General features: G+C 38.8%; 1 protein-coding gene across 1 annotated transcript in view; it reads left to right on the top strand.

The window, feature by feature from the left end:
• The window catches only part of ZSWIM6 (zinc finger SWIM-type containing 6), a 205,291-nt gene extending 180,558 nt beyond the window's left edge, over nucleotides 1–24,733 (top strand). Inside the window, exons 5-14 of the mRNA XM_065874785.1 lie at nucleotides 1,530–1,709; nucleotides 6,602–6,778; nucleotides 7,048–7,194; nucleotides 10,548–10,694; nucleotides 11,748–12,008; nucleotides 15,792–15,927; nucleotides 18,993–19,150; nucleotides 19,778–19,941; nucleotides 21,698–21,779; nucleotides 23,871–24,733. Coding sequence (XP_065730857.1) covers nucleotides 1,530–1,709; nucleotides 6,602–6,778; nucleotides 7,048–7,194; nucleotides 10,548–10,694; nucleotides 11,748–12,008; nucleotides 15,792–15,927; nucleotides 18,993–19,150; nucleotides 19,778–19,941; nucleotides 21,698–21,779; nucleotides 23,871–24,733 — 2,315 coding nt within the window. The remainder of the gene's footprint in view (nucleotides 1–1,529; nucleotides 1,710–6,601; nucleotides 6,779–7,047; nucleotides 7,195–10,547; nucleotides 10,695–11,747; nucleotides 12,009–15,791; nucleotides 15,928–18,992; nucleotides 19,151–19,777; nucleotides 19,942–21,697; nucleotides 21,780–23,870) is intronic.
• Nucleotides 24,734–27,015: the final 2,282 nt, after the last annotated feature.

Here is a 27,015-nt window from a genome sequence, read left to right on the forward strand (position 1 = left end):
CTCCCTCCCTTTTCCCTTTGGTAATCATAAGTTTTCTATGTCTGTGAATCTGTTTGTTTTGTAAATAAGTTCATTTGTACTACTTGTAGATCCCACATGTGATATCATATAACATTGTGTCTTTGTCTTTCTGACTTAACTTCACTTAGTATGATAAACTCTAGGTCCATCCATGTTGCTGTAAATGGCATTATTTCATTCTTTTTTATGGCTGAGTAATATTCCATTGTGTGTGTATGTTTGTATGTATGTACATACCACATCTTTATCCACTCGTCGGTTGGTGGACACTTAGGTTGCTTCCATGTCTTGGCCATTGTAAATAGTGCTGCTATGAACATTGGGGTGCATGTATCTTTTTGAATCTGAGTTGTCATCTTTTCCAGATATATGCCCCGGAGTGGGATTGCTGGATCATATGGTAACTCCATTTTTAGTTTTTTAAGGAACCTCCATACTGTTCTCCATATGTGGCTGTACCAATTTATATTCTCACCAAAGTGTAGGAGGGTTCCCTTTTCTCCACACCTTCTCCAGCATTTATTATTTGTAGACTTTTTGATGATGGGCATTCTGACCAGTGTGAGGTGATACTTCATTGTAGTTTTAGTTTGCATTTCTCTGATGATTAGTGATGTTGAGCATCTCTTCATGTGCCTGTTGGCCATCTGTATGTTTTCTTTGCAGAAATGTCTATTTAGGTCTTCTGCCCCTTTTTTGATTGGTTTGTTTTTTGTGGGGTTTTTTTGGATATTGAGCTGTATGAGACATTTGTGTATTTTGGAAATTAAGCCCTCGTCTGTCACATTGTCTTGAAATATTTTCTCCGAGTCCACAGGTTGTCTTTTCATTTTAAAGCAAGTGAACTTTTGATAAATGTTTAGTGATTTCATTCACAAAAAGACATAAATTTAGTAATTTCATTTATATAAAGGTTAATTCCTGGTTAAATCATTTAGGGAAGCATGTTTAAGTAAATTTTATTTTTAAAAGATCCGTTGATATATGGATATGCATACTAATTAATGAGCATAATAAAGTTTGAAATGCTTATAAGGAGACTGGGAAATAGTTTATTCATGTCCATTGTTATGCCTTTATGATTTTATTTTAAAAAGATACTCTTAAAAGTAAATTTAATTTTTGCACAGAAGAACCATTTAGAGTGGCTTGTTGCAGCATCCATGAATAAAATCTGCTTGTAAATTAAAGTAACAAATTGGTCCTTAAGGTTGTATTCTTTATTGACTTTTGCCCAAAATGTCACACAAGTAGGAAAGTGATTACAATTACCATTTGAAATATCTTTCATCTTTATATGTAACAGTGTTTGGATTCTTTGGTTCAAATTTGTGCTCTTTTGTCCTCTTTACATTAACCTCTATGTGAGATTTGTTGCTTGGACAAGGGAGAATTGCATTTTAAAACTGCAGACTTGGGTCCATTTTGAAATGGTTTATCATTAGCTATTAGGATTGGACACTTGTAAACTTGAAAAAAATTTACTTTCCTCTCTCCCTTTAAATTAGGTGCTCTGTGGATGTGTATAGTTTTAAATCCCCACTGCAAGTTGGAGCAGAAGGCCAGCTGGCTAAAACAGTTGAAAAAGTGGAATGGTGTTGATGTCTGTCCATGGGAAGATGGAAATCATGGCAGTGAATTACCTAACTTAACCAATGCTCTGCCTCAGGGTGCGAATGCTAACCAAGGTGAGTACACAGTGGTAATCTGCTCACTTTGTATCTACCTAATTGTGCATCTATGTTTATAACACTAACTTACAATAGATTTGGGAAAATTATTTTACTCACTTAAGAACTTACTATATAACTCACAGACTTAAAATATGTTTTGATATGAATGTGTGTGTGTGTGTGTGTTTTAAGTTTTATGTGAGACCTTTCTATAACTTTTTTTCATATTCTCAGAATACAGATGGATATAATACTTACATATACTACTAGTATGTGTTAAAATTGCCTATTAATTATTTAGTTTGAATATATTTTAAAAAATCATGGAATGGGTGGGTAGTATATTGTAAAACAAAATATTGAGAGGCTTGAGGAGCTGTGTGTTTTTATATCTGTTGGTCAGTTCATATTTGAGCTACTATACAATTTAATCAGTTAAAAATTCTTAGTTTTAGAATATAGCAAGTAAACATTTAATGACTGGGGCTGCAGGAGCATGGGGTGCTGCTGGCATTCAGACCAGGAAAATTCTTTATTGTGAAGGACTGTCTAGCATACTTGTTCCCACCTACTGTAGGCTAATAGTGCCCTCCGGTCTTTGGACAACTAAGAAGTGCTCCCAGACATTTTCAGATAGCCTCTTAAGAATCTTGGTCTCTCATTTCTGTATTGGTTTTTGTTTGTTTGTTTGTTGTTGTTGTTTTTAAGCTTCTCCCTCTCTATTGGACCCACCCATTTAGCTCAAGTCTCTCTCATCTTAAAAAATCTTTCCTTGCCCCCATTGTCCCTGCTAGCTACCACAGAATTTCCTCCTCTCTTTCAGAACCAAATCTTTAAAGTAGTTAACTCTTGCAAATAAAAATTTCATTCACTAACTCTGTCACTCCTCTTGTGTAAGTTTGTGCTGCTGCTCCCCCTTTTTTGAGAAAACTTGGAAGACTTTAAAGTTATGATAGATGCAAGGTGGGAGTTAAATGACATCAGAAGGATTCAGGAATCGAGACTGTCATTCTGTTTTCTGGCCCCATCTGGAGTTGGTACTCCTAGAAAGAGCTGGACAATGTGCTGAGAATGAAATGTGATGTTAGCATAGTATTTTCAGTCTCTACAAAGAGAGAAAATAATATGTATTACTCCATAGGGACTTGTCCAATCAAAAAGAAGTTTCAGGCCTTGGGAAAGATGATTGTCTGGCTCTCCTTTGTCTAGAGATGTTTGCCTTGGGAATTCAGTATTTGAAATCTGTCATATCTTTATTGCCCATGATGATTTTATTTAATAACTTCAAAGAAAATAAATCTAACCCTTCCTTATACCGCAAGTTTTTTTCCAGAAGCTCAGAATTTTCAAGTTTAACAATTCAACATTTATTCTCTTCTATTGCTAGAAAAAGGTATGCTTACGTCTCCATAGGCAATAAATTTTTTTTAACTTTATTTTATTTATTTATTTATTTTTTTTTTGGCGGTACGCGGGCCCCTCACTGTTGTGGCCTCTCCCACCACAGAGCACAGGCTCCGGATGCACAGGCCCAGCAGCCATGGCCAACGGGCCCAGCCGCTCCACGGCATGTGGGATCTTCCCGGACCAGGGGCACGAACCCGTGTCCCCTGCATCGGCAGGCGGACTCCCAACCACTGCGCCACCAGGGAGGCCCTTAACTTTATTATATTTGGAGTTTTCTCTGTGTTTCTCTCCCCACCTGCTTTTTTGTGACTGCCATCCTAACATTTTACAGTTTACTTTTTTACTTTCCATTTGGTTGCTTTCCCCTTGGTTAAATATGAATATTCCAGAGGCTTTAGAAAACTCTTAGGAAGTGGTCCAGCCTCCGGAAAAAAAGAGTTCATTTCATTTATGGTTTGGCCCAGGGATATGAAGTCAGGACTAGTTTCTAAGGGCAATATTTACAGCTGTTGTGCCTAAAGGCACCAGGGCTCCTCCTTTTAGCAGAACACCCACATTCTCCAGAGGGGCTGTCAGAAGAGACCTCCCTACAGAGGGGCTCAGGTGCTCAACCTGCAGTACTTCTGCTGGAGGGCTGAGCGGGCTGGCAAAGGGAGAGCCTTTGGTGACAGCAGAGCCCAGCAGCCATGCCGCTGGGCAGCGAGTGCATGTGGTACAGACCATGGGCAGAATTGCATGTGTTTGCACATCAGAGTGAAAGTGAAGCACAAATCAGGCCCTGTCTTCGCTGAGATTATTTGTTAGAATTAACTGACAGCATTAGAATCCACACCCTTAGAAAGAGTAGTGTGTTTGTTTTTTAAATATACCTGAATGAGAGCCTTTTTAAAACTTTTTTGGTTAAAAAATTAATATTATTTTATACTTTAAAATTTTTTACAAATTAGTGCTTATCGTTATTTATTTATTTATTTTGGCTGCGTTGGGTCTTCGTTGCTGCACATGGGCTTTCTCTCTAGCTGTGGTGAGCAGGAGCTACTCTTCATTGTGGTGCGCGGGCTTCTCATTGCGGTGGCTTCTCTTGTTGCGGAGCACAGGCTCTAGGCATATGGGCTTCAGTAGTTGTGGCTCACGGGATCTAGAGCGTAGGCTCAATAGTTGTGACGCACAGGCTTAGTTGCTCCACAGCATGTGGGACCTTCCTGGACCAGGGCTCGAACCCACGTCCCCTGCATTGGCAGGCAGATTCTTAACCCCTGCACCACCAGGGAAGTCCCTGTGTTTATCGTTTCAACAATTTGGTTAAGATCATCTGTTTCTTTTTTCTGTTATTGCGAAAGTCAAAAAAACACAGATATCTAAGATAAAAATTGACCATAATTTTGATACTTAATCAATTTTTGTTTGTATATCTTTTTAGTCATTGTCTATGTACGTATTTTTTTTTGTTTCCATGCTATTATAGAGCTTTGTATCTTACATTTTCGTTTAAATACCAATAGTATTTAGTCTTTTTTGTTACAGTTGGTTGTATCAGACTCTTAGAGCTAACCACTGTCCTGGTGTATGTCCTGTACGTTGTGCTATGCTCTTACAGTCACATACAAACATGAAAAGTTAAGATTTTAATTTCTTCAATGGAATCATACCCACAGCTTGCTTTTATTATTGATACCACAGTGGGTCAAACAGACAGAACTCTCATTCTTCTAATAAGTGTATAATAATACGTTGCTTTCTAAAGTCTCCTTTTAATTTTAAATTCTGTTTCTATGATTTGAGTTAAACAAAATAAATGAAATTAGAAAGCTATTTAAAAATACTCGTGTGAGATTTGGACTTTGGAATATTTGATTGATTGACTATACGAAGTCATGGAACCAGTTTCTTGTTTAGTAGTGGTAGATTTATTCTGCTCTGCAAAAAGCCGTGGTAGGTTCCAAAGGCTATTAAATGTAGGGCCAACTCTTCCCATTTGCAAAGTGTCCCTCCGTCTGCTGCTAACAAGGAGTCTGGGCAGGGGCCAGAACAGATACATCAGTGTTTAGACCTCTCAAATTATGTCATCCATGCATTTTGATATGTCTGCCATTCAAATACAGATGTCTAAGTCCACCTGAGACCAAGCTGAAGTAATGTCTCTTTCTGTTAAAGACCATTCAGAAGCCTTTCAGAACAGCCTAAGTAGCTGAATTTGGAGTGAGGTTATCTGTGTTTTGATCTTGACTGCCATTGCCTGGCCGTGTGACCTTGGCAAGTCACTTTACTTCTCTCAATTTTCAGTTCCATCAGCAGAATAGAGGGGTTGGTCTAGATGAGTTTTCAGAGCTCTTCTTGATTCAGTTGTATTTTGATTTTTATGATTTCCTTTATGTCTGTGCTTAGCCAAAGCTCCAGGGAGAGGAAGATGAAACTTTACCAACTAAGGAAGCTCCAGATTTTACTTCTCATTTAGTTAAGCCTCAGAACAGTGAGGGGTGATACTTGAGCTAAATAAAGCACACATAAATAAAAATAGTTTGTTACCCTGATTGTCAGCTGAGGCTCTTTCTAAGGTTTCTGCCACAGTTTAAGGTAAGTCTGGAGTTGGGGACCTAAGGGGTGGGAGTGCAGGTAGAATTTGAACGATTTTTTCCAGAAGAACTGAATAATCCCAGAGGTTGGGGTAAAAATATCCTTTATTCCCCAAACATTTCTTTTCTCTGTCAGGTCCTGAAACTTGAACCCTCTTCGGAGTGTGTGCTTCTGCTCTTTTGTGATGCCCTGGCATACACTATGCTGGGGACATCACACCAGTCATGGAACCTGCACAAGAGTCAGGAGGCAGCCTGTAGGGGCAAGGTAAGTGCGCTGGTTTGTTTTGTAGCTATGTTGTGTGGCTTTGTGAAATGTTAAATATATGCATTTATGCCCTTTGGGATATAAAGTGACATTTAATCATTATATCCCAAGAAGCATAATAGTTTTAATTGTGCAAAACCGCACAATATAGTTAAAAAATACAACCAAAAGCACAACCCTTCTGCGTATTTTTAAAGGCTGATTGCATCTTCCTGAAAGGTTCCATGGCTGGTGTCTCATCTCTTGCATAGTGTTTGTGAGAGCTGTTGATCCCATCAGGGCAGTTCACCACAGCACCTCAGAAGTGGGGAGCAGTGAGTTTTCATGTGATTTTTGTGCCGAGTGCCTCCTTTCAGTGTATTTGGCATGGAAACTAGACTTGACGGTTCTTTTTGCAGGATGCCTTTAACCTTAGCTCTGATGGCTGCAGAGTGTTTGTGTTTGATAAAACAAGTGAGTGAATGGTGGCTCTTTGGTCTGATTTGCCTCCTAGTACTTAGGACGTGAGAATATTCACCCTTCATCCTTCTGCTTAGGGGGTGCAGGACAATGTGTGTGGGTGTGTTCATGAACATCTGGCCACAGAATGGTATGGTATGACTGATTTATTCACATGTGAACAATAGCTGACACGGCTTTCTGAATTGTGGAAAAAACAGATTCATCGAACAGGCCACATCGGACAGTGTTCACCCGAGCCATCGAGGCGTGCGATCTCCACTGGCAGGATAGCCACTTGCAGCACATTATCAGCAGTGACCTGTACACCAACTACTGTTACCATGACGACGCTGAAAACTCCCTCTTTGACTCCCGCGGGTGGCCCCTCTGGCATGGTAAGTGGCCAAACCGGAAAGACATTTCCATGACTTACTTCTTTGTTTAGTTTCTATAGCATTATTGGAGTGGGAGGAGGAGAGTTGAGGGATTCAATGGGAGATGGATGAATGCTTGGCAATAGGAGTTTTCATTCAAATCCAAGTTCAGAAATGGTTTCTTGTGTCTTTTTAATAGTATTTCAGGGGAAAACATCTTACTATTAAATCCTGTTTTTATAGATATATCTGATAATGGCACCCTTCCCCCCCTTAACTTTCTGTTTTAGAACATGTTCCTACAGCCTGTGCACGAGTGGATGCATTACGTTCTCATGGGTACCCCAGAGAAGCACTGAGACTAGCAATAGCTATTGTTAACACGTTAAGACGGCAGCAACAGAAACAGCTGGAAATGTTCCGAACTCAAAAAAAAGGTAAATGTGTGAAGGAGTCTGTTTCCATTGGAATGGGCTTCTTGGTGATGATGTCACTAGGTTTTATGCTCTTTGGGGAGAGAACTTTTAAAATTAGAGCCATGGTGATGGCTTTACTCACCACTCATTTGAAATATTTAATAGCTGATCTGTGAGAAATGTTAGGCATCGCCCCACCCCCACCCATTGAATGTTGTAAGAAATAAAATTTTTTTACAAGTTTCTTAGGTTGGTTAATTTTTTAAAGGGGAGGTTGTTTTTTTTTGTTTTTTTTTTTACTGTTTGAGTTATGTCGTATGTCGGAATTATCTAAAATGCAAGTTAGCCAGATATTTCATTTTGTGAAAGAGCATTTTAATTGTGATAGTAAGGGCTCTGGGGGGGTAGACTGCCTATGTTTGAATCCTGGCAGGAGGTCCCAGCTGGGAGACCTTAGGCATTGACTTGACTATGGAATGGGGCTCAGTTGAGGACCTGTCTCTTAGAGTTGTTGAAAAGATTAAACTAGTCAATTTCTGTAAAGCACTGAAAGCAGGGCCTGACAGAGTGTGGAAGCACTATAAAACAGTTTAATTGTAATAATTTGTACATCAGGACATGGTATGTATTTAAAGCGATCAAACAGAACTCCTGGGGACTGCTCTGGTGGTCCAGTGGTTAAGACTTCGCCTTCCAATGCAGGGGGTGTGGGTTCAATCCCTGGTTGGGGAGCTGAGATCCCACATGCCTCTTGGCCAAAAAACCAAAACGGAAAACAGAAGCAATATTGTAACAAGTTCAGTAAAGACTTTAAAAATGGTCCACATCAAAAAAAAACCTTAAAAAAAAAAACAAAAACTACACTCCAATGAAAGCTAAGGAAAAAAGCAGAACTGGATTTTTCAAATTCTGTAAATAACATTCGATGAGCTGTCAACTGACAGGACACATTTAACTCCTCTTTATCTCAGTTTATGAATCTTTTAAATTTTAAATAAGCATTACTTAGTAGTAGTAATTGCAAAAGGGTTGTAAGGTGCATAGGCCCTGATCAAAAGAAAGACATATGTATGCTTTTTCTGATTAATCCGTGCAATTCTTTTTCTTCTGTATGTGTAAATCTTTTAATTTTTCTTTATTAGGATTGTTTTGCTTTTACTCTGGAATTTTATATCTTATTCAGAGAGAAGTAGTTTTAGTTGTGTTTTTTTGCTTATGTTTTTGTTTTATTCCTTGGATGATTTTACACACATTTAGGGTACAGCTTAAAATTATCAGTTGTTGTTGAAGTGGGCTGGAGATTGGAGCGAGTGTTTGTTGTAATTTTTGATATCCTCTATATTGGAAGTATTAAAAATGTTAACATTATCATTTATATGATGAAAGAAAATTCCAAAGTTACCATTGGAACCAAGGAAGGGGGAGCTCAGATGGGATTGGAATGTGATATCCCCAACAATCATTACTTTGTCCAGTTCTTTGTGTTTGTCATATCAACACTGGTTACCAGCTGTATTTACAAAATATGTTGCCTGGCCCTTTGCAAAATTTTTCTGAAATCTCCCTTCCCCTAAACACGCACAATCTATGGCCAAAAGACATTTACTTTTGAAAAGTATAAAAGATTGAAATACTCAGGCTAAGAGAGAGTGAAGTACTTTTTATACTGCAACAGGAGAGCTTGCTCACGGTGATTATCAGAGTTTTGAAATTCATGTTGATCTCTATGAAGAAATGTTTTTTAAATTAGTTTAATTAAAATGTTACAATATCTAAGAAATACAAAGTGTAAAAGTGTTAGTTCATGTAGGTAAGTTGGAACACATGTTAAGATAGACTCCTTTGATTGTCTTTGAGGTCTCTCTCAGACTCATTTCTCTTTTATCCTGCACACAATGAAAACTTTAATTTCAGACTGTTCTTTACTAGCACTGCACGTTTATATCCTTCCCTACTTTCTTTTTGTTTGTCCATATTCAAAGAATAGGTTTTTTGTAACTGTTACAATTCCAAATTGCTATAACAGTTATTTTTTATGGGGCTAAGGTTAGTAAATGAAGTATCTTGTACATTTTCAATATTATTTGGCATGATATGTCAACTTTTTAAAAAATTGAGATATAATTGACATATAACATATTAGTTTCATGTGTACAGCATAATGAGTCCATATTTATATATTTTGAAGTGATCACCACAGTAAGTCTATATATAAATATATATGTATGTGTGTGTGTGTGTATATATATATATATATAGAGAGAGAGAGAGAGAGAGAGACTTGTTCCTAAGAGTGATGCTCATGTTTCTGCTTTCATCCTGGTTGTGTATATGAAAGCCAGTGACAGAAATTGAAGGGAAAGACCTTTCCAAGGAATCTAGCACCTACCTTCTATAAATTTTAATACATTGTGCCAGGTCATGCTTTATTTTTATGTACTAATAGCTGATAGTCCAAAACAGAAGACTTCTAAAGGAATACTGAACTTGCAGAATGGCTTTTTAGCTATTTACAAGCCAATATTTTTCTTGTATATTTTATATTATATATAGATTTTATTATAGTTTCCTTTAAGAAGGAACCACTATTATTTATAACTTTAGTAAACACTTAGATGTAAAATATTGCATTGTTTACAATAATGGAATATACCTTAAAATATTTGCGGCTTTTCTCTCAGCACTCTTGAGAACTTGAAAGTTCTAACATTACGTGAGGAAAATGAAAAGGATATGTTTCATCCAAATTATATGTTATCTTCTGCTATAGTTCCCCTTTGTGGCAAAGGTCCTCTCTTAAATGACTTACAGATCCATGATAAGGAAGATTTTTATAAGGTGATAGGGGAGTCATTTAATAAATATTCATACGGAAGTTCAAGTCCGACCCAGGGTACAGCTGCCTTCTAGACTCCATTTTAGATAACCCAGTGAGCACTGACTCTGAGAGTACCTTCTTAACGTAGTTGTAGAGTTAGTTATCCAATCATAATTCCAGGGGGACTTCTTAGTTCTCTCTAAAGCCACTCCTAGGAAGTGAGGAGAGTTGTCCTTAGCTTCTCAGGTAAAAATTTAGAATTCATTTTCCTCATAATTTAATAGTGTAAGTAGTAATGTTAACATAGTAGCCTGAGCATATGAATTAAATAGATGTTTGAGAGCTGTCTTGGGAAGTTAGCACCATTTATATTGATTCACAGATGAACCTTTAGAACTTAAAATAGTTCACAGGTTGGGGATTTTATGTACCCTTGTTTTTTAATTAAAGAGGAATTTTGAATTGAATTTAGTATTAATTTGTCAGGATGCTGGATATGGTAAAGCCTTTCTGTCCTCTACTTCTCTCCATGTCTCAATTCCCTTTTCTTACACAGAGCTACCCCATAAAAGCATAACTTCAATAACCAATCTGGAGGGCTGGGTTGGACACCCCCTGGACCCCGTGGGCACTCTTTTCAGCAGCCTAATGGAAGCCTGCCGCACTGATGATGAAAGCTTCCCTGTGTTCTCAGATTTTACAGGTAAAACCATTGACATTTGTCTCATGTGCTTTTTTCCCCTAAACCCTGAATGGCATTCATCATTGGTCATTGTTTTTCTTCACAGTTTGTTTTATGAATCCATATAGTTAACAGTACTAGCAGTTCGCAGGAAAGGGTACTCACACTTTTCAGGCAGGCTCCTACAAACTGGGAAAAGTCTTAGAGTTGACAATTGGCAGCATGTATCAAGAACCTAAAAATATTTATTCCCTTCTAGTCAATGATTGTACATCTAAGAATTTATCTGCATTTATGACTGTTTTCCAGCATAAAGATATAAAATAAGGATGTACATCATGTGGGAGGGAAGAAGGATTGTCCCTTCACTACTCCCATGGTTGGATTAGCTTGGAGATTTAAGCATCTAGCCTGTGGTGGTTGCCTTCATGGATTATGGGTGACCCAAACTCTATCAGGAGGGTGTGGGTATGGTATGACTTTGAATTCACTTTTCTTGGGAGTTGGACAGTTGAAGTTTGTTAAGAATTTCTAATAGAAACACCTTAACAGAGATAAGAGAATCCCCAAAGAATCCTTCTCTTGTGACTGATGACTCTTTGATAACAAAAAGGACCATGGAATTGAGTTACATATACGTCGTATTCTCTACTGTTTTTGTTATAACTTACAACATTGTGATAAAAGTATGGAAAAATTTTTTTAACGCCAGGCTTTAAAAAATTGATAACTATTGCAGTCATCATGTAATTTTACTCTTGTTTAATTAAAAATTTGTTTACTCTTAGGTATGCTTAGTATCTCTCCTTAGATTTATAGTTTTCTTTGGTGATTCATTTTTAGTGAGAGAAAAATATTTGTAATATTCTATCCCCCAGAACATACACATTTAGTCATTCATGGTCATTTTTTTAAAAGATATTGGAAAACTATATACTTTAACCTAAGAAACATGGTTTTCTGGCTTTCTTGGAGTTAAGTCAATAATTTATTTAAGAGTACTAGGTAAAATAGATCGTACTTATCAGGGAACCTGCAAAAGTAGTTTCTGAACTCTGATTTCTTTTGTGACAGAGAATATGGGACAGTGCAAGTCTCTGGAATACCAGCATCTACCTGCACACAAATTCTTAGAAGAAGGGGAATCCTATTTAACGCTAGCTGTGGAAGTAGCCCTAATAGGGCTGGGACAGCAGCGTATTATGCCTGATGGGCTGTATACCCAAGAGAAGGTTTGCCGGAATGAGGAGCAGCTCATTTCCAAGCTTCAGGAAATTGAATTGGATGACACACTGGTGAAAATTTTTCGCAAGCAAGCAGTCTTCCTATTAGAAGGTAGTATGATAAAGAACTTTCTCACTTGTTTAGCCCATTTTATTTAGCCACTCAGCTTTCTTATGTTGGGAGTACAGTTTACGTTGGGAGTACACTTAATATGGTGGTTATCTTGATTGGTATGGTCACTGAGTGTCATAGGCATGTTCACGTTCCAAAAAATAGTATCACTTAATAAAAATGTTCAGATGTTTACATGTTTATCGTTTGATTTAGGTGGTCGTGTAAGATAACCTGCTAGAAATGAGCCCCATTTAAATGCCACCAGCTTTAAAAAGGACTGTTTTTATTTAGTCTGTGTTGTTCCTGAGATAAATGCAAGTTTGATATTTAGTGAGTTATTGCTGGTAGCCATATTCCTCTCTGCTTGATCAATTAAGTAATAAAATGGAAATTGGCTGGCATTCCTCCAAATTATTGGCTGTTACGTTGACGTCTGGGTTTTGAACATGTCATTTGCACATGCTGACAAAGGACCAAAGACTGCAGAAGTGAATTTCCACTGCGCTAATTATTTCAGAGAATACATTAGGTATACATTCATCAAAGTAAAGGTTTCATAGAATCACTAAGGCAAAGTCTAGTTTTCTTCTTTCTATAAGGTCAAGAGCTAAAGGGCCTAATACATTTTGGATGGCATTATTTTTTTTTTAATGTTTTTTTTTTTCTTGAAAAGAATAAGTGTAATTAATGTGGTAGCCTGATTTTTTACACAGATTTAGGTGATGTCAAATCTTTTAAACTGCTTCTGTCTCTCAAGTACATGTGTGTTATTTCTGTGGATTTCTCTGTGATTAATAAGCTCATACAGTACGGTATCTTCATCTTATATTCAGAATGGCTATATATAGGGAAGGGATTTAGAGAAAATAGCATTTCAAAACTTTTCATATGTCCAAACCTAAAGATCTATTTGAAAAAAATATTTTCATTAAATATATTATACATTTATGTGTTTTAGAAGTGCACCTTAAAGGGGAAATATTCTTCTGAATAAAACATGCTTAATTTTGGTAAAAATTCCTAATAATTTTTTGAAGCACTCTCCTGAAGTTTTTTTCCCTAAAGATAAAAGCCCATCTTGACAAATTTCAAATGATCTTGATCCTTTCGTTACTGTCTTAGTTTCCTGTCATATATTTCCTTTTGATATAAGCAATATCATTAGCCATAAACTTTTCTATGCTGGCTCTTAGTTAACTCTTGGTAACTGCCTTATGATTTTCATTATACTGAGGGAAAAGATGAGGATGTGTGGTTTTCATAGTTGATAGTGTCTGATATCTGTTCATCACTTACCTTTTTAAATGTCTCCGTGTTCATTACTCATGAATATTTTTTAACTTTGTCTTAGTCTTTGCTTAGTCCATACCTTCCCATTAAACATTTTAGTGAGAACTGTGCTCTGTAAGGAGGGCTGATGACCCACCCCATGCTCCTCTCTTTTCCCGACCTTGCTAGGCCCTAAAGAGTGGTTGGTGCAGGACAGGAAGAAGTCCAAGGGGAAGCCAAGGGACCATTTCTATAAACTCCAAAAGATAAGCGCTCCATGACTGAGATGACTGCACTGGGCACCAAGGTCTTCATACACTTATACTCTGTGAATTTCAGGGGCAGATTAGTTAGCAGACTCAGGTATATGAAAAAGAGGAAGCAGTAACCCTGTATTTTGTTGCTGAGTGTTAAATCACTTCTGGACACAGTATGGGCACGTTGAATCAATTGGCATATTGGAAAGGCACTTCTGGGGAACTTAGATTTCAAATTTCAGTTTTTCATTTTTCAGGACACCAGAGTTCAGGCATTATACTGACTATTAATCAACAGATAATTCTGTGATACCTGACTGAAGGTTTTGCTTGTTGGGAGGTGTTATTATGTTGATTATGCATCCTGGCCTTCCCTGCATAGTATAAAAAGGGAACTTGATGGTACAAGGGAAACACTGAAAGGAAATGGAAGAGAAATGAAGATGGAAAATACACAAGTTTGCTGTAATTAGTCCTTAGAAAAATAGAGTTAATGTCTTAGTGTGTTCAGGCTGCCATCAAAAAATACTACAGGTTAGGTGGCTTAAACAAGAGAAATTTATTTCTCACAGTTCTGGAGGCTGAGAAGTCCAAGGTCAAGGTGCTGGCTAATTCAATTTCTGGTGAGGGCCCTCTTCCTGCCTTGCAGATGGCTGCCTTCTCCCTGAGCCCTCACAAGACAGAGACAGAGGTCACTCTTTCTGCCTCTTCTCATAGGTCACTAATTCTGTTGGACCAGGTCAAGGCCCCTATGACCTCATTTAACCTCAATTACCTCCATAAAGGCCTTATCTTCCAGTCACATTGAGAGTTGCGGCTTTAACATATGAATTTGGGGGGAGGGCAAACATTCTATAATATAACAAATAATCTGGCCTCACTATATGAACTAAAGGTAAAATTGTAATGCCTTATCAGCTTTTGAAGAATATCAGATCGCTAAAACATTTTTAAATGTCTTAAAGACAAAAAAAAGAAAAAAAGATTAATAGATTTGATAAAATTAGAAATCTAGGATGGATTTTAATTTGTCTACGTAAAAAAATAAGTTATTTACATGACTTTCAAAGTACTTTAATAAGGAACAATTCAAAAATACTAACCAAAGAATAAAACAATGAAATTTAAAAACAACTTCTGTTAAAATGATCTAAAATGTATCATGCTCCTACTCAGTGCCCAATTCAGTAACTCCTCTCACCATTTCCTCTGAACTGCATTTCTTGCATTCTAAACTCTTCACCAGACTTATTTTTCTCATGGAAAACAAATGTATTATGTCCTTTGAGCAGTAGTGTCATGATTCATAATTCTAGAAGTCATGAAACCGATGTTAACCCAAAGGTGACATGGAAACTAACTTATAAAACACTTCACAGTAACTAAACCTCACAGCACCTAAGCGGAAAGTAGTTGAACTAACCACTGTGGTTTCCTTTCAAAATTTATTTTAAAAGTTGGTGTTGTCCTTCTTAGGGTAGCATTCAGAGAGCACACAGGGGAAGTCAGCTCTGCCACCGTGCCTGTCACAACTTACTAAGAAATGAATTTTGACAGTTTAAATATAATTTTACTTTTAAAATTGGTCTTTTGAAGTCCAAATAGTGGTAGAATCAGTTACTTTAATTTTTTTTTTCTTTTGCCTACGGTGAGTATTATTCTGGTCTTTTATTATTAATCCTTTATGAGAATTAATATCTATTTCTGCTTATTAGAAGCAACAATATTTAAAGTCTTTGCATTGGGATTTGTGGTTCAGAATCCTCCCTATCCCTCCCCCTGAAACAGAGGACTCTTTTCTGGAAACCTGGCTTATTTGTGCCCCTAAGACTGACTGGGGCTGGGGCAGTTTCCAACGTTAAGCTGTAGAGTCATCTGTGTATTTGAAAATCTGGATGCTCAGGTATCACACACTGAGATAGGGTCTTTCTTAAATTCAGTGAGGTTTCCTGCTTTGGAGTGTTTATTTCTCTGAAGCAGTTATAATGTGAAAAAGTTCTGCCCCCATAGTTCTGTGATTCTCCTTTTAGCTGTGGCACAGGGAATTGTTCCTGAAGTGAATTTGATATCGTATACTCTACCCTGTAGAATCATTTTACTAAGAATTGTATTCGTTTCTACTATGTCACTTAGATTACATTCTTAACTAGATTAGCATTGTTTATAACTTTACATAAAAAATTTAAACTATACTTTACAAGAAGTCTTAGTTCCTTTTTTAGGAATGTAAAATGTGTATACTCTCTTCCTACAGCCGGACCATATAGTGGTTTAGGCGAAATAATCCATCGGGAGAGCGTTCCAATGCACACATTTGCCAAGTATCTCTTCACCTCTCTCCTACCTCATGATGCTGAATTGGCATACAAAATTGCACTGAGAGCAATGCGGTACGTATTCACAGCCCCGCCGGGCAGAGGCAATCCAAATCCCCCACTGGGAAAAATGGCTGTTAACTGACTTCTCATTCATTCATTTTTCTTGTAGGCAGCAGAAAAACTAAAAAAAGCTTCTTGGGTTGTGGTGGTGGTGGTTTGTTGGCTTGTTTCGCTTTTGTTTTAAAGTAAGGGAAGAATGGTATTCTTGTCTGCTGTCACTCATGTTCATGGTGGCTTTATCCTGCTTTTTCTTGAAGCTAGAATTTGGGACTAGAGAACAACTTCAGGCCGAGTTTAACCACAAGGCAGCAACAGTTGAAACCTTCCTAAATAACGTAACTGTTTAGAAAAAATTAGATTCTTGAAGCAGTGGTAAATAACACGTATACTTGACTGAATATAATAATTGAGAGAGCCCTTCACACCGGCTGTAATGACACATTCCGTCAGTAGCGCAGGAAAGCCATCCTAGCACCGAAACACCTTTATGCTCCACTGGAGGATGAGAGAAGATGGGAGCTGTATCTAGTGTTGAAGGCATCGCTGTTTAGGGGTCTTCCAGGATTTGTTCGCCTCAGTTTTGTTTCCATCCGCCCCTCGGTCCCTCCTTTTCAGTAATAACAATTAGAACACATTCTCTGCTGCTGACCTTTCTGTTTTCACCCTCCTTTTAAAAAGTCAGTTCACAAAATAATTATTTTTATCACGAATTTGTTCTAGCTGAATATTTTTTAATGAACTCAAGATTAAAATTTTCAGTCTTATATATAGCCTTTTAAACTTTAAGGACCTGAAAGGAATATCTACCTTTCTTAAAACATGAGCTTTTTTCCTTTTATCTTTTTTTTTTTAAATTAACACACGTTAAAAAAAATTGTTTTTATTGTGGTAAAAGTCACATAATATAAAACGTACCATTTCAACCATATTTAACTGTACAGTTCAGTGGCACTAAGTACACTCACATTGTTGTGCAACTCTTTAATTAACACACTTTTGTTAAAGTGCCGATTAGACCCTGTTATTGCCACCTAAAGACAAACCACGTACACACCTAAAAGCTTGAGGTGCTGGAGAACAGTTTGATTCCACAGAAACTTTTCATCGAAGATACTATCTCTGCAGCCAGTGTAATGGATTCAAAAACAATGCCTTTCCTGTATGAGTATAGCTGATAAGTCACAGGAGGCCTCTTTTATGCAGCAACAGAGTGTGTTTGTATTTGTGTGTGTGTATATGTGTACCTGTGTGTCATTGTGTATTGAGGCTGACATCCTTTAATTTGACATGCTTTCCTTGGCAACATGAAATCTCATTAACATATCAGAGAAACCTTAAAAGTTCTCTCTTGTCTGTTTTTAAAATATCAAAAAATAAAATAACTAACATAAGCAAAAGTCCCCCACCAAATTACTTTATACCACTTGGTTTGTATTTTAGAGCACAGTTTTATAAGTACATTCCTATTCCCATTTTGGGAAGCTGAAATGGAAGTTATCAGGTGAAGACAGATGTTCAGCTCTATACTTACTCAAATCCTAACAATTCTGCTCCGGTGGTAAAGGGAAGGATACTAATGTTATGGTGCCACCAGATGCTATTGCTACAGTTACTGTAAAGTTTAAGGGTAAAATAGCTAAGGTTTCTCTGTGGTTCTGGCTTATGTGAAGGTATCTTTCAGGTGGGGAGGCTTGCTTTTCTAACGCTCAGAAACTCATTTATGTCCACCCTTGGTTGCTGCCCAGGCAGTTCGTTCACGGGGGACACTAGCAGGGCACAGGGGAATTGTTTTCCACCTCTTCTCTTCTACCTGCCACACGCCCTCAGCCAAAGGATGGCCATGGGAGGGAGGTGGTGTGAACTACTAGAGCATCGCAAGGCAGCCAGGGGAACAGGAAGGAAAAGAGACAGGTAACTTACTTGCTTCTTAGTCTTTCTAGAAAGAGAGGGGAGATACTGAAGAAGGGCATTTTCACAATCATTTTCTCATCTCTCCAGGGACGTTGACTAGTGTGCTCTACAGCAGCTCTGGAAGGATCTGCCTGTGAATATAGGGGTAGTCTGGGTTTTTAAAAAGCTAAATAGCAACCCCACCAAAATTCTTACTACTTAATTGCCACCATCAAATGCTAGCATCTCTGTCCCTAGATAAAAGGAAAAGGGAATGAGGGATTTGGCTTACCAGAGCAATAATTACTGTTGGGTAGGGCCCCAAGCCCAGCATCACACCCTGACCCTGCTAACTTCTCCTGGTCCCCAGCTCTTACTCCACAGTCCCTAACACTGGTGTACTTGAGGGAAGGTCAGTGTTTTGATGATTGTAAAAAAATTATTGCAGTTATAGCTACTCTACTAATCTCTTTGATGCTTATTTATATTTGAAAGAGACCGCCAAGCATGTGCTTTGTTTCAATAGCTGTTCTTTATTTGTCAACATATTCTTAAAGATACATTGATTAAAATAAGAAGTCATGCTGAATTTATGCAAGACTGTCAAGGGACAAATGCTTGATCATTTGCATCCATCATCTCTGATATGATTGATAGAACATTTTCTAACTACAAATTTCTGAAGTAATAAGGAACTCATTATGCAGAAAGTATGAATATATGGAAACAAGTCATTTTTGTTTTACTTTGTTTTAATAAGTTAAACTTATTTGTCTCAGCTATACACTGATTCCTAACGGTCGTAATCTCAGTTTTAAATATCCACTTGACTATCAGTTTCTTTTGATTTTTTAATGAGTGATAAGATTCAGAAATTTTACAGTAGGTAAACATTAAGACTTGTGTTTCAAACCTCTCCATTGTTACATGTCTTAATTTCCTTGAATGTTGCTGTTTTCTAAATGATGCTAAAGAAAGGAAACCTCTTAGGGTTAGGCGATGGGCAATTAACGAGGTAACTTTAGCATCCAGACAGCAAAGTGTAGCTGTACCAGCTCTTCCCTCACGGAGGACCTGAACAATCGCTCCCAGCATCTACCTGCTCCTCTGGCTTCTGGGCAGTCCCTGTGGCCAGGGTGATGGACAAGTGGTAACTAAGAGCCGCCTGCCTTGTCTTGTCATTACAGGTTGCTAGTGTTGGAATCCACTGCTCCAGCGGGAGACCTCACCCGTCCACACCACATGGCATCCGTTGTTCCCAACCGGTACCCTCGTTGGTTCACTCTAAGCCACATAGAATCCCAGCAGTGCGAGCTGGCATCCACTATGCTCACTGCAGCCAAAGGTACTGGGTTGTCCTGAGGCCTCATGATTATTTTGTTAGTTTGCCTTTTTATTTTAAGGGTCGTGTTTTCCATCAGATTCTCAATAATGGTGCTTATGTTGTAAGGGATCCTTTTCTTTAGATGTTAGCTTATGAAGCAAAACAGGTGCTACTCAGTTGAGCCGGCATTTTCCTCATTTAACTGCATCATTAAACTTGCTGCTGGCAGAGTTTGGGTTTAGTTACCATGCCATGTAAATGGTGGGTGAGCTTCAGAGGCAGATTCAATTCTCCCTGAAATATTCACCAGAAATAAAAAAGCAGGAACCTGAGAGAACTATTTGCTATCTCATGTTGGTTCTGGTTCACACATGCTTTTAGTCGTGAGGGTGTGTCTCAGTGTATCTTTTTCCTGAAGACGGGATTCATAGATATGCAATAACCTTGGGACACTTAGTTGTAACATCTGTGCCATCCGTGAACATTTCATGTAAAGTAACTTGTACTTTGTGTTTTGTTTTGTTCCTTTTTTAATTGCGTGCGTGTGTGTGTGTGTGTGTGTGTGTGTGTGTGGTTGTGTGATTTTTGTTGTTGTTGTTTTGCTTTGCCTTGCTTTGCTTTGATTTGGTTTCCCCTCGTTTGTTGCAGGCGATGTTCGGAGGCTGGAAACAGTATTAGAATCCATCCAGAAAAACATTCACTCCTCATCCCACATCTTCAAGCTTGCCCAAGATGCATTTAAAATAGCAACTCTCATGGACAGTTTGCCAGACATCACTCTTTTGAAGGTGTCTCTGGAGCTGGGCCTGCAGGTATGTGACTGTGGTCTTTCCTGGGGCACCAAGGACTGCTAAATAAAAGCATCATCCTAGGGTGTTGCTGTTGTTTGGGTTTTTTCGTGTAGGTACATGACTCTGGTGCACAGATCTGTTAGACTTCAGGAGTGCACCGGGCTTCGCAGCTGTGGTCATTCCCACCTGAACCAGACTGCTGCCTCATGTGTAGGACTGTACCTTTAGAAGCCCTGTTTGTGTCTTTCAATAAAAAATCATCTTCTGTACTAGAGCCTTAACATCACTGTTTCTCCTTTAATGAATTGAAGAAGAGTTCTTCCTATACATGGCTTAAATAAAGCTCTCATGTATAATAACGATTCATTTGTTAGGGTTAAATTTTTAGAGGAAGTATGGATATTTACTGATGTTTGCATTTTCATGATAGATGGACAGTTCTGACTCCTTTTTTATAACCCTGAGAAAATTAGGGTAAAGGAAGAGGGATTGGGCCGGGGTCCAGTTTCAGCTTCAGCAGGCCTTAGACATATTACCAAGGACATTTTGAGTTAGTCATGTAGATAGATGTTTGCTTCCTTATAGTATCTGAAAAGATTATTGTATAAACCAGGAACTGAAGTTTATATTTCTACTTTTCTCAGGGAATCTCTATTAGCATTTGTGTTTTTCCCTCCATAAAATGCAGTGAAAGAAATTGTCATCTTCTAATTTTCTAAAGTATGGGGACTAGAATGCCGCAATTAGATGATTAATATGGTTTTCTAGTTATGGCTTCTCCTTAACAGTGATTAGTAACGTTAAAGAATTAGACTGTAGAAAAACGCACTTGCCACTTACAGTACTCTACAAGCAGAGGGCATGGGAGATTGCATTTAAGCTATACAATGACATTTTAGAGTTTTCTTTTAAAAAATAAATTCTTGTTGTTTGGCTTATTTTTGTTATCATTTTCCTCTTAAAGGTATGATGCAGAAAGAACCATTAACATGAGTTCTCTGGGTATTTGGACTTCTGGCAGGTTTTTTTGGTAAACGGCAGATTACTGAGAGCTTGCTCCCTGCCTCATTCTTCCTGGGACCCAGGAAGGAATCCCATAGGACCTTTCCGAGGCTTTAGGAGTATTACGTCCCTAGATGCTCTGAATCTTAACAAATGAGGGAAGCAGGATGATATGGTGAATTTTATCTTGTAATCTATTAGAAAGTAAAACACAAAATTAGATTGCTAATGATGCCAAAGGTGATTTCTTTCTATAGACCTGGGGTTATCTTCTTAATCGCCAGGAAGGAACAACCAGAGGTTGAAGGGATAACTAAAACAATTATTTAAAAAGAAAACCTCTTGGCCAACTGAGGGTTCCTAGTCAGGATTAATTCATGAGGTGGCTCAGAAATTTAGAACCATGGAATGAATGTGAAAGCTGGAGAAGGGAAGAGGGCGTGGGCTGTGTTCACTGTGCCAGTCCAGCCCTTGGATTTTGCAGAGGAGAGAAGTGGTCGATTGAGTGACTTGCCCAGGTTGCCACGTCTAGTCAGTTGGCCTACCAGGAGTAGAATAGAACACAGACCTCCTGCCTCCCAGGCTGGGGCAAAGCCAGCAAGGGGAGCTGTGGGTAAGTCCAAATTCATATGCACAGCTTTATTTGAAATAAGGCTCTCCGTCCTCCTGGTAGTAGGGAGTCTGCCTAGTAATTTATACCTTGGAATGAATTGTTTTCTTTTTCCATTGACTTAGGGATAACCTTCCAAAACATTTTGTTATCCTGTCTTCATAGGTTATGCGAATGACACTGTCAACCTTAAACTGGCGCCGGCGGGAGATGGTCAGGTGGCTGGTAACGTGCGCTACTGAAGTGGGTACGTAAATCAGGGGCAGGGGCGCTCCAAGGCTCCCCGTGCTCAGATTTCACTTATTTCCAGGTACAGAGAAGAACATTTTCACTTCTTTACCTTGACTTCTCCAAGGCTCCTGCCCCTTCTGGCAACGTACAGGGGCTCTCTTCCCCGAACCCCACCGTCAGCCTTCAGTTATACACACTTGCATTGTTCCTGTCACATCTGTGGGGCTCCAACTCTTACTTAAAATGGAATAAGTCAGGGAGCAGACACTTTTTATTCAGCTGTTCTGTCACACCTAAGGTGCTTTCAGTAACTTTTGTGATAATCAAGTTTACAGTTTCATATTCCAGAGTGAATCTTTGGTAGGCAGCAAACCATCTTTGGAACTAATTTTAGACTGTGGGTTAATGGTTCAGGTCACTTTAATGAAAACAATATAAAGTTATCTAGTTGCACTGAGTTTTTTCTTCATCTGAGGGCAGTCGTCATGGTATCCAACAGAGAAATGACCACTGGGTGTGGTTTAGGTGAGCTTTGTGAGAATTTGTCGTAGCCATAAGAAGATCCCCGGGCTTCCCTGGCGGCGCAGTGGTTGAGAGTCCGCCTGCCGATGCAGGGGACACGGGTTCGTGCCCCGGTCTGGGAAGATCCCACATGCCGCGGAGCAGCTAGGCCCGTGAGCCATGGCCGCTGAGCCTGCGCATCCGGAGCCTGTGCTCCGCAACGGGAGAGGCCGCAACAGTGAGAGGCCCGCGTACCGCAAAAAAAAAAAAAAAAAAAAAAAAAAAAAAAAGAAGATCCCCGGTTGACCATACAGTGCAATCTGTGAGACCCTTCAGCCAACTATTTCCCCTCTGCAGCAATAAATCATAACTAAAAAACCCATATATTCCTGGCGAGAAGGCCAACACAAACAAAATGGTGGCTGTTGGAAATAAATGTGGGTTAAACTGTCGTCTTCTTATTTGCATCAGAAAAGGATACACACCTCTTGCTGAGAGGACACTGCTACCTCAGTGCTTATCTAAAGATTGACACAGCAGATACTGTAAAAACATTCTTCTTGTTATTTTTCTTTTATTAATGTATAATGGTATGTTATCTTGGAAAAAGGGAAATTGGTCTCAGTATAAAAATTATATTACTGGGGCTTCCCTGGTGGCGCAGTGGCTATGAGTCCACCTGCCGGTGTGGGGGACGTGGGTTCACACCCTGGTCCGGGAGGTTTCCACGTGCCGTGGGGCGGCTGGGCCCGTGGGCCGTGGCCGCTGAGGCTGCGCGTCCGGAGCCTGTGCTCCGCGATGGGAGAGGCCACAGGGGTAAGAGGCCCGTGTACCGCAAAAAAAAAAAAAAAAAAAAAAAAATTACATTACTGAAGTGATGCTTTAGTGAAGCAATACAAGGATAATACCAGTTTAAGAACTGCCACACCACTCCCCCACCCCTGCACCAAGAAATAGGCCTAATTTCTCTTAGATTTAGTACCTGTGCTTTAAATGGCCCACGTTTAGGATTTTCCTACAGCTGAGGCATATTGCGTCTGTGTACTTAAAATGGTTATTTTAAAGACCTTGTCATCCATTTCAAACATGAGTCGTCTGTATGTCTGCTTCTGTCGACTCTTTTCTCTTGATTATAGGTCGCATTTTCCTGCTTCTTTGTGTTTAATCACTTTGTATTGTGTGTACTTTAAACTTACAGGCACACAGACCACATAAAAACTCCCCATTTTGGTGAGGGTTGTAGTTTTTCTGACTCAGATTCTGTGGTGGGTAACTGACAGGAGGCCCCAGTGAACTAGAACTCATTAGCAAAAAGCCATTGTCTGCGATGGCAAGCAAGCAGCAGCACAGTGCAAATACCAGCTGCCGAGAGGATTAGTTCTTTATTACAGCAAGTTCATGTTCCTTTCAGGCATTTCACTGAATAGCAATCTATAATAACCTTATTCTAAAAGGTTGCTCCCAGGCACATTACCTTACAGGATTTTCTGACCTAGCTCATGTCCTGTGATGGTTAACAATGTGAGCATTGATTATAAAGTTGAAATAAGGCAAGACCTCTGGGCAGCCTCTCGTCAGTAATGGGGCTTCTCTGTGCTCCTTGCAGGTGTTTATGCCCTGGACAGCATCATGCAGAGCTGGTTTACGCTTTTTACTCCCACTGAAGCCACAAGTATCGTTGCAACCACCGTGATGTCCAACAGCACCATCGTCCGCCTCCACCTGGACTGCCACCAGCAGGAAAAGCTGGCCAGCAGCGCCCGGACACTTGCATTGCAGTGCGCTATGAAGGACCCTCAGAACTGTGCCCTCTCCGCGCTGACCCTGTGTGAAAAGGATCACATAGCTTTTGAGACGGCATACCAAATTGTTCTTGACGCTGCTACAACTGGCATGAGCTACACCCAGCTCTTTACAATAGCACGGTACATGGAGCACCGCGGGTACCCCATGAGGGCCTACAAGCTGGCCACCCTGGCCATGACCCATCTTAACCTGAGCTACAATCAGGACACGCACCCCGCCATTAATGACGTTTTGTGGGCCTGTGCGCTTAGCCACTCCCTTGGTAAAAACGAGCTTGCAGCTATAATACCTCTGGTGGTCAAGAGTGTCAAGTGTGCAACGGTACTGTCAGACATTTTGCGCAGATGCACTCTGACCACTCCTGGCATGGTGGGACTTCACGGAAGGAGGAACTCTGGTAAGCTCATGTCACTGGACAAAGCCCCCTTGAGGCAACTCTTGGATGCCACAATCGGGGCCTACATCAACACGACACACTCACGGCTCACACACATCAGTCCTCGGCACTATAGTGAGTTTATAGAGTTCCTCAGCAAGGCCCGAGAGACCTTCTTAATGGCGCATGATGGACACATTCAGTTTACACAGTTCATCGACAACCTGAAACAAATCTACAAAGGCAAAAAGAAACTGATGATGTTGGTTCGGGAGAGGTTTGGTTGATAGAACTTGTATGAATGGGGGTGGGGGTGGGAATGGGGGGGACAGTTTGTTTTTACTTGAGCCTGCCTTTGTACCCTTTTTAACTTAAAGAACAGAGCCACACCGGTATTATATGTGTATAGTTATATTGCGTTTGCAGACTAAATTGTCATGTGAAAGTTTGTGTGTTTTTAATTTTCTTCCCTTTTTCTTTGTTTTTATTTTATTATTTTCCTTATTCTTTTTTTTGTTTGTTCTTTTGGTTTTGTATGAGAGAGAGGTTAAAAAGGTTTGGTTTACACTGAGTATATGTTGTCAAGTGGCAAAAGTCCACATAGCTCTCCTGTTTTCTGTATACGTTCACAGCCTCAAAAAAAAAATAATTGAAATGGCTTTAAAAACCAAACAGAACACCTCCATCCTGTGATAAGTACCTCGAATGGATTCAGCTTTACTCCTTTGTAACTCATCTTTACATTTTCAGCATATTTAAACAAACCAACAAAACGAAAATACTAATAGTTAAAAGGCTGACCCACGTGGCTTTGCAGTGCTGTTCGTCCAGAAGCATGGCACACAATGCTTGTGCATGTGGAAACTTAGCGACTGTCAACATACATTCTCAGGGATTTATCAAAAAAATAAAAATAAAAAAAAGAATGAGAGCATTTATTGTACTGTATATATATTATAGTATATGTCTGAATATTGAAAATATAACATTAACTAATTTATAAAAAATATTCTATGTAATGCAAAATACTTGAAGCTGCAGTAGCTTGGTTTTAAACAAAAACAAAAAAAAAACTGAGAGAAAACCTATCAGAAGGACTAAAAGTGCGCCTTGCTTCAGGGTTGGCTCAGGCGGTGAACTTCATGCTGGGCATCTATGCAGAGCCACCTTTCGGATTGCATGGTTTGACTGAGATCTATTGGGAGAAATTATATATGTATATATATTTATACAACTTATGTATACATATATATATGTATACACACAGACACAAGACACACCAACCACAACCACTACACCACACATGCTTGTAACAGGCACTAGAATAAAGAGGGGCAACAAAATACACAGCCAGAGCAGTAAGCCTTAGCATTAAGAATATACAGTATGCCGGAACTGGGGTTCGTGCCTCCTAGCCTAGGAAACGTAAAAGAAATATCCTTTTGACAAAACGCAAAATGTTTTCCAAAACAATTGACATCTGATACATTACGCCTTTGCAGTGAGCTAATAATAAGCTAACCTTTGTGCACAAATAACATTATATATATTATATATCTATTCTGCATAGGTATTTTGACTTTGTGCAGGACAGAAAGTTGTGTAGGTATGACTGTTCTACTTTTCAGTTTTCTTTCTTTTTTTTAAATATATTTTATTTTCTCTAGAATTACTCAAAACAAAAGCAGCCTTCTATCTTGCCTTGTCTTAATGCTTTAAAATAACCAAACTGGAGATCTAACTACCAAACTGTTCCTTATATTATTAAATACCAACTTTGGTTACAGTATAGTGTCTTTACTTTAGCTGATGGTTCTGTAACCTTGTGCTTTTTAAAGCAATTTTTATGTTTTGGTGCAAAAGTTGTCCAGTGTCTCTTGTTCCCTTCATTAGAGAACATGCTAGAGGTATGTTTGTAGGTATTTTTGTTTAGAAGAACTATTTCATGCGCTCCATTTTATTTATTATAATAGGTAAAAAGAAAAAAAAAAAAGGTTGTACTTCATCACCCATGTAAACATGCTCATGAAGTTGAAAGTAATTAAGATTTGATACACTGATATCAATTTATTTATGTAACTAAATCACTGTTTTATAAACTTGTTAATGATCAACAATTTTTGTTTTGATTAAAATTAGTTTTTTGAAAGTTGATTCTGCCTCCTTTATGGTATATCTCTAATTACGCTTGAATTCAGTGATTATGGACGTGGGTGTTACCACATCTCCAAGTGTTTTAATACCATATTCATTCATTCAGTAAATATTTATGTACTGTTTTCTAGGCCCTGGAGATGTAATGGTGAATAAAAACCAGACACTGGAGCTTACTTTTCTGCTTAGTGGAAAAGACAGACATAAATCAGATGATCACAGAGATAAAACATGGGACAGAATAGCCAGTTTTTCTTCAGTCTGTACATTTGGTCATTCTTCCCTAATAAACTATTATTGAAGATGCTCAGTACTTGATATATTTATTAAATGCTAAGTTTGTTAGAGGTTTTTGTGTGTGTGTGGTTTAAAGGAAATTACAATATAAGGGGTAAATGCTACATATACATTATAA

Source organism: Phocoena phocoena, chromosome 3 (genome assembly GCF_963924675.1).
Source record: "Phocoena phocoena chromosome 3, mPhoPho1.1, whole genome shotgun sequence".
In the NCBI taxonomy this organism is placed as follows: domain Eukaryota; kingdom Metazoa; phylum Chordata; class Mammalia; order Artiodactyla; family Phocoenidae; genus Phocoena; species Phocoena phocoena.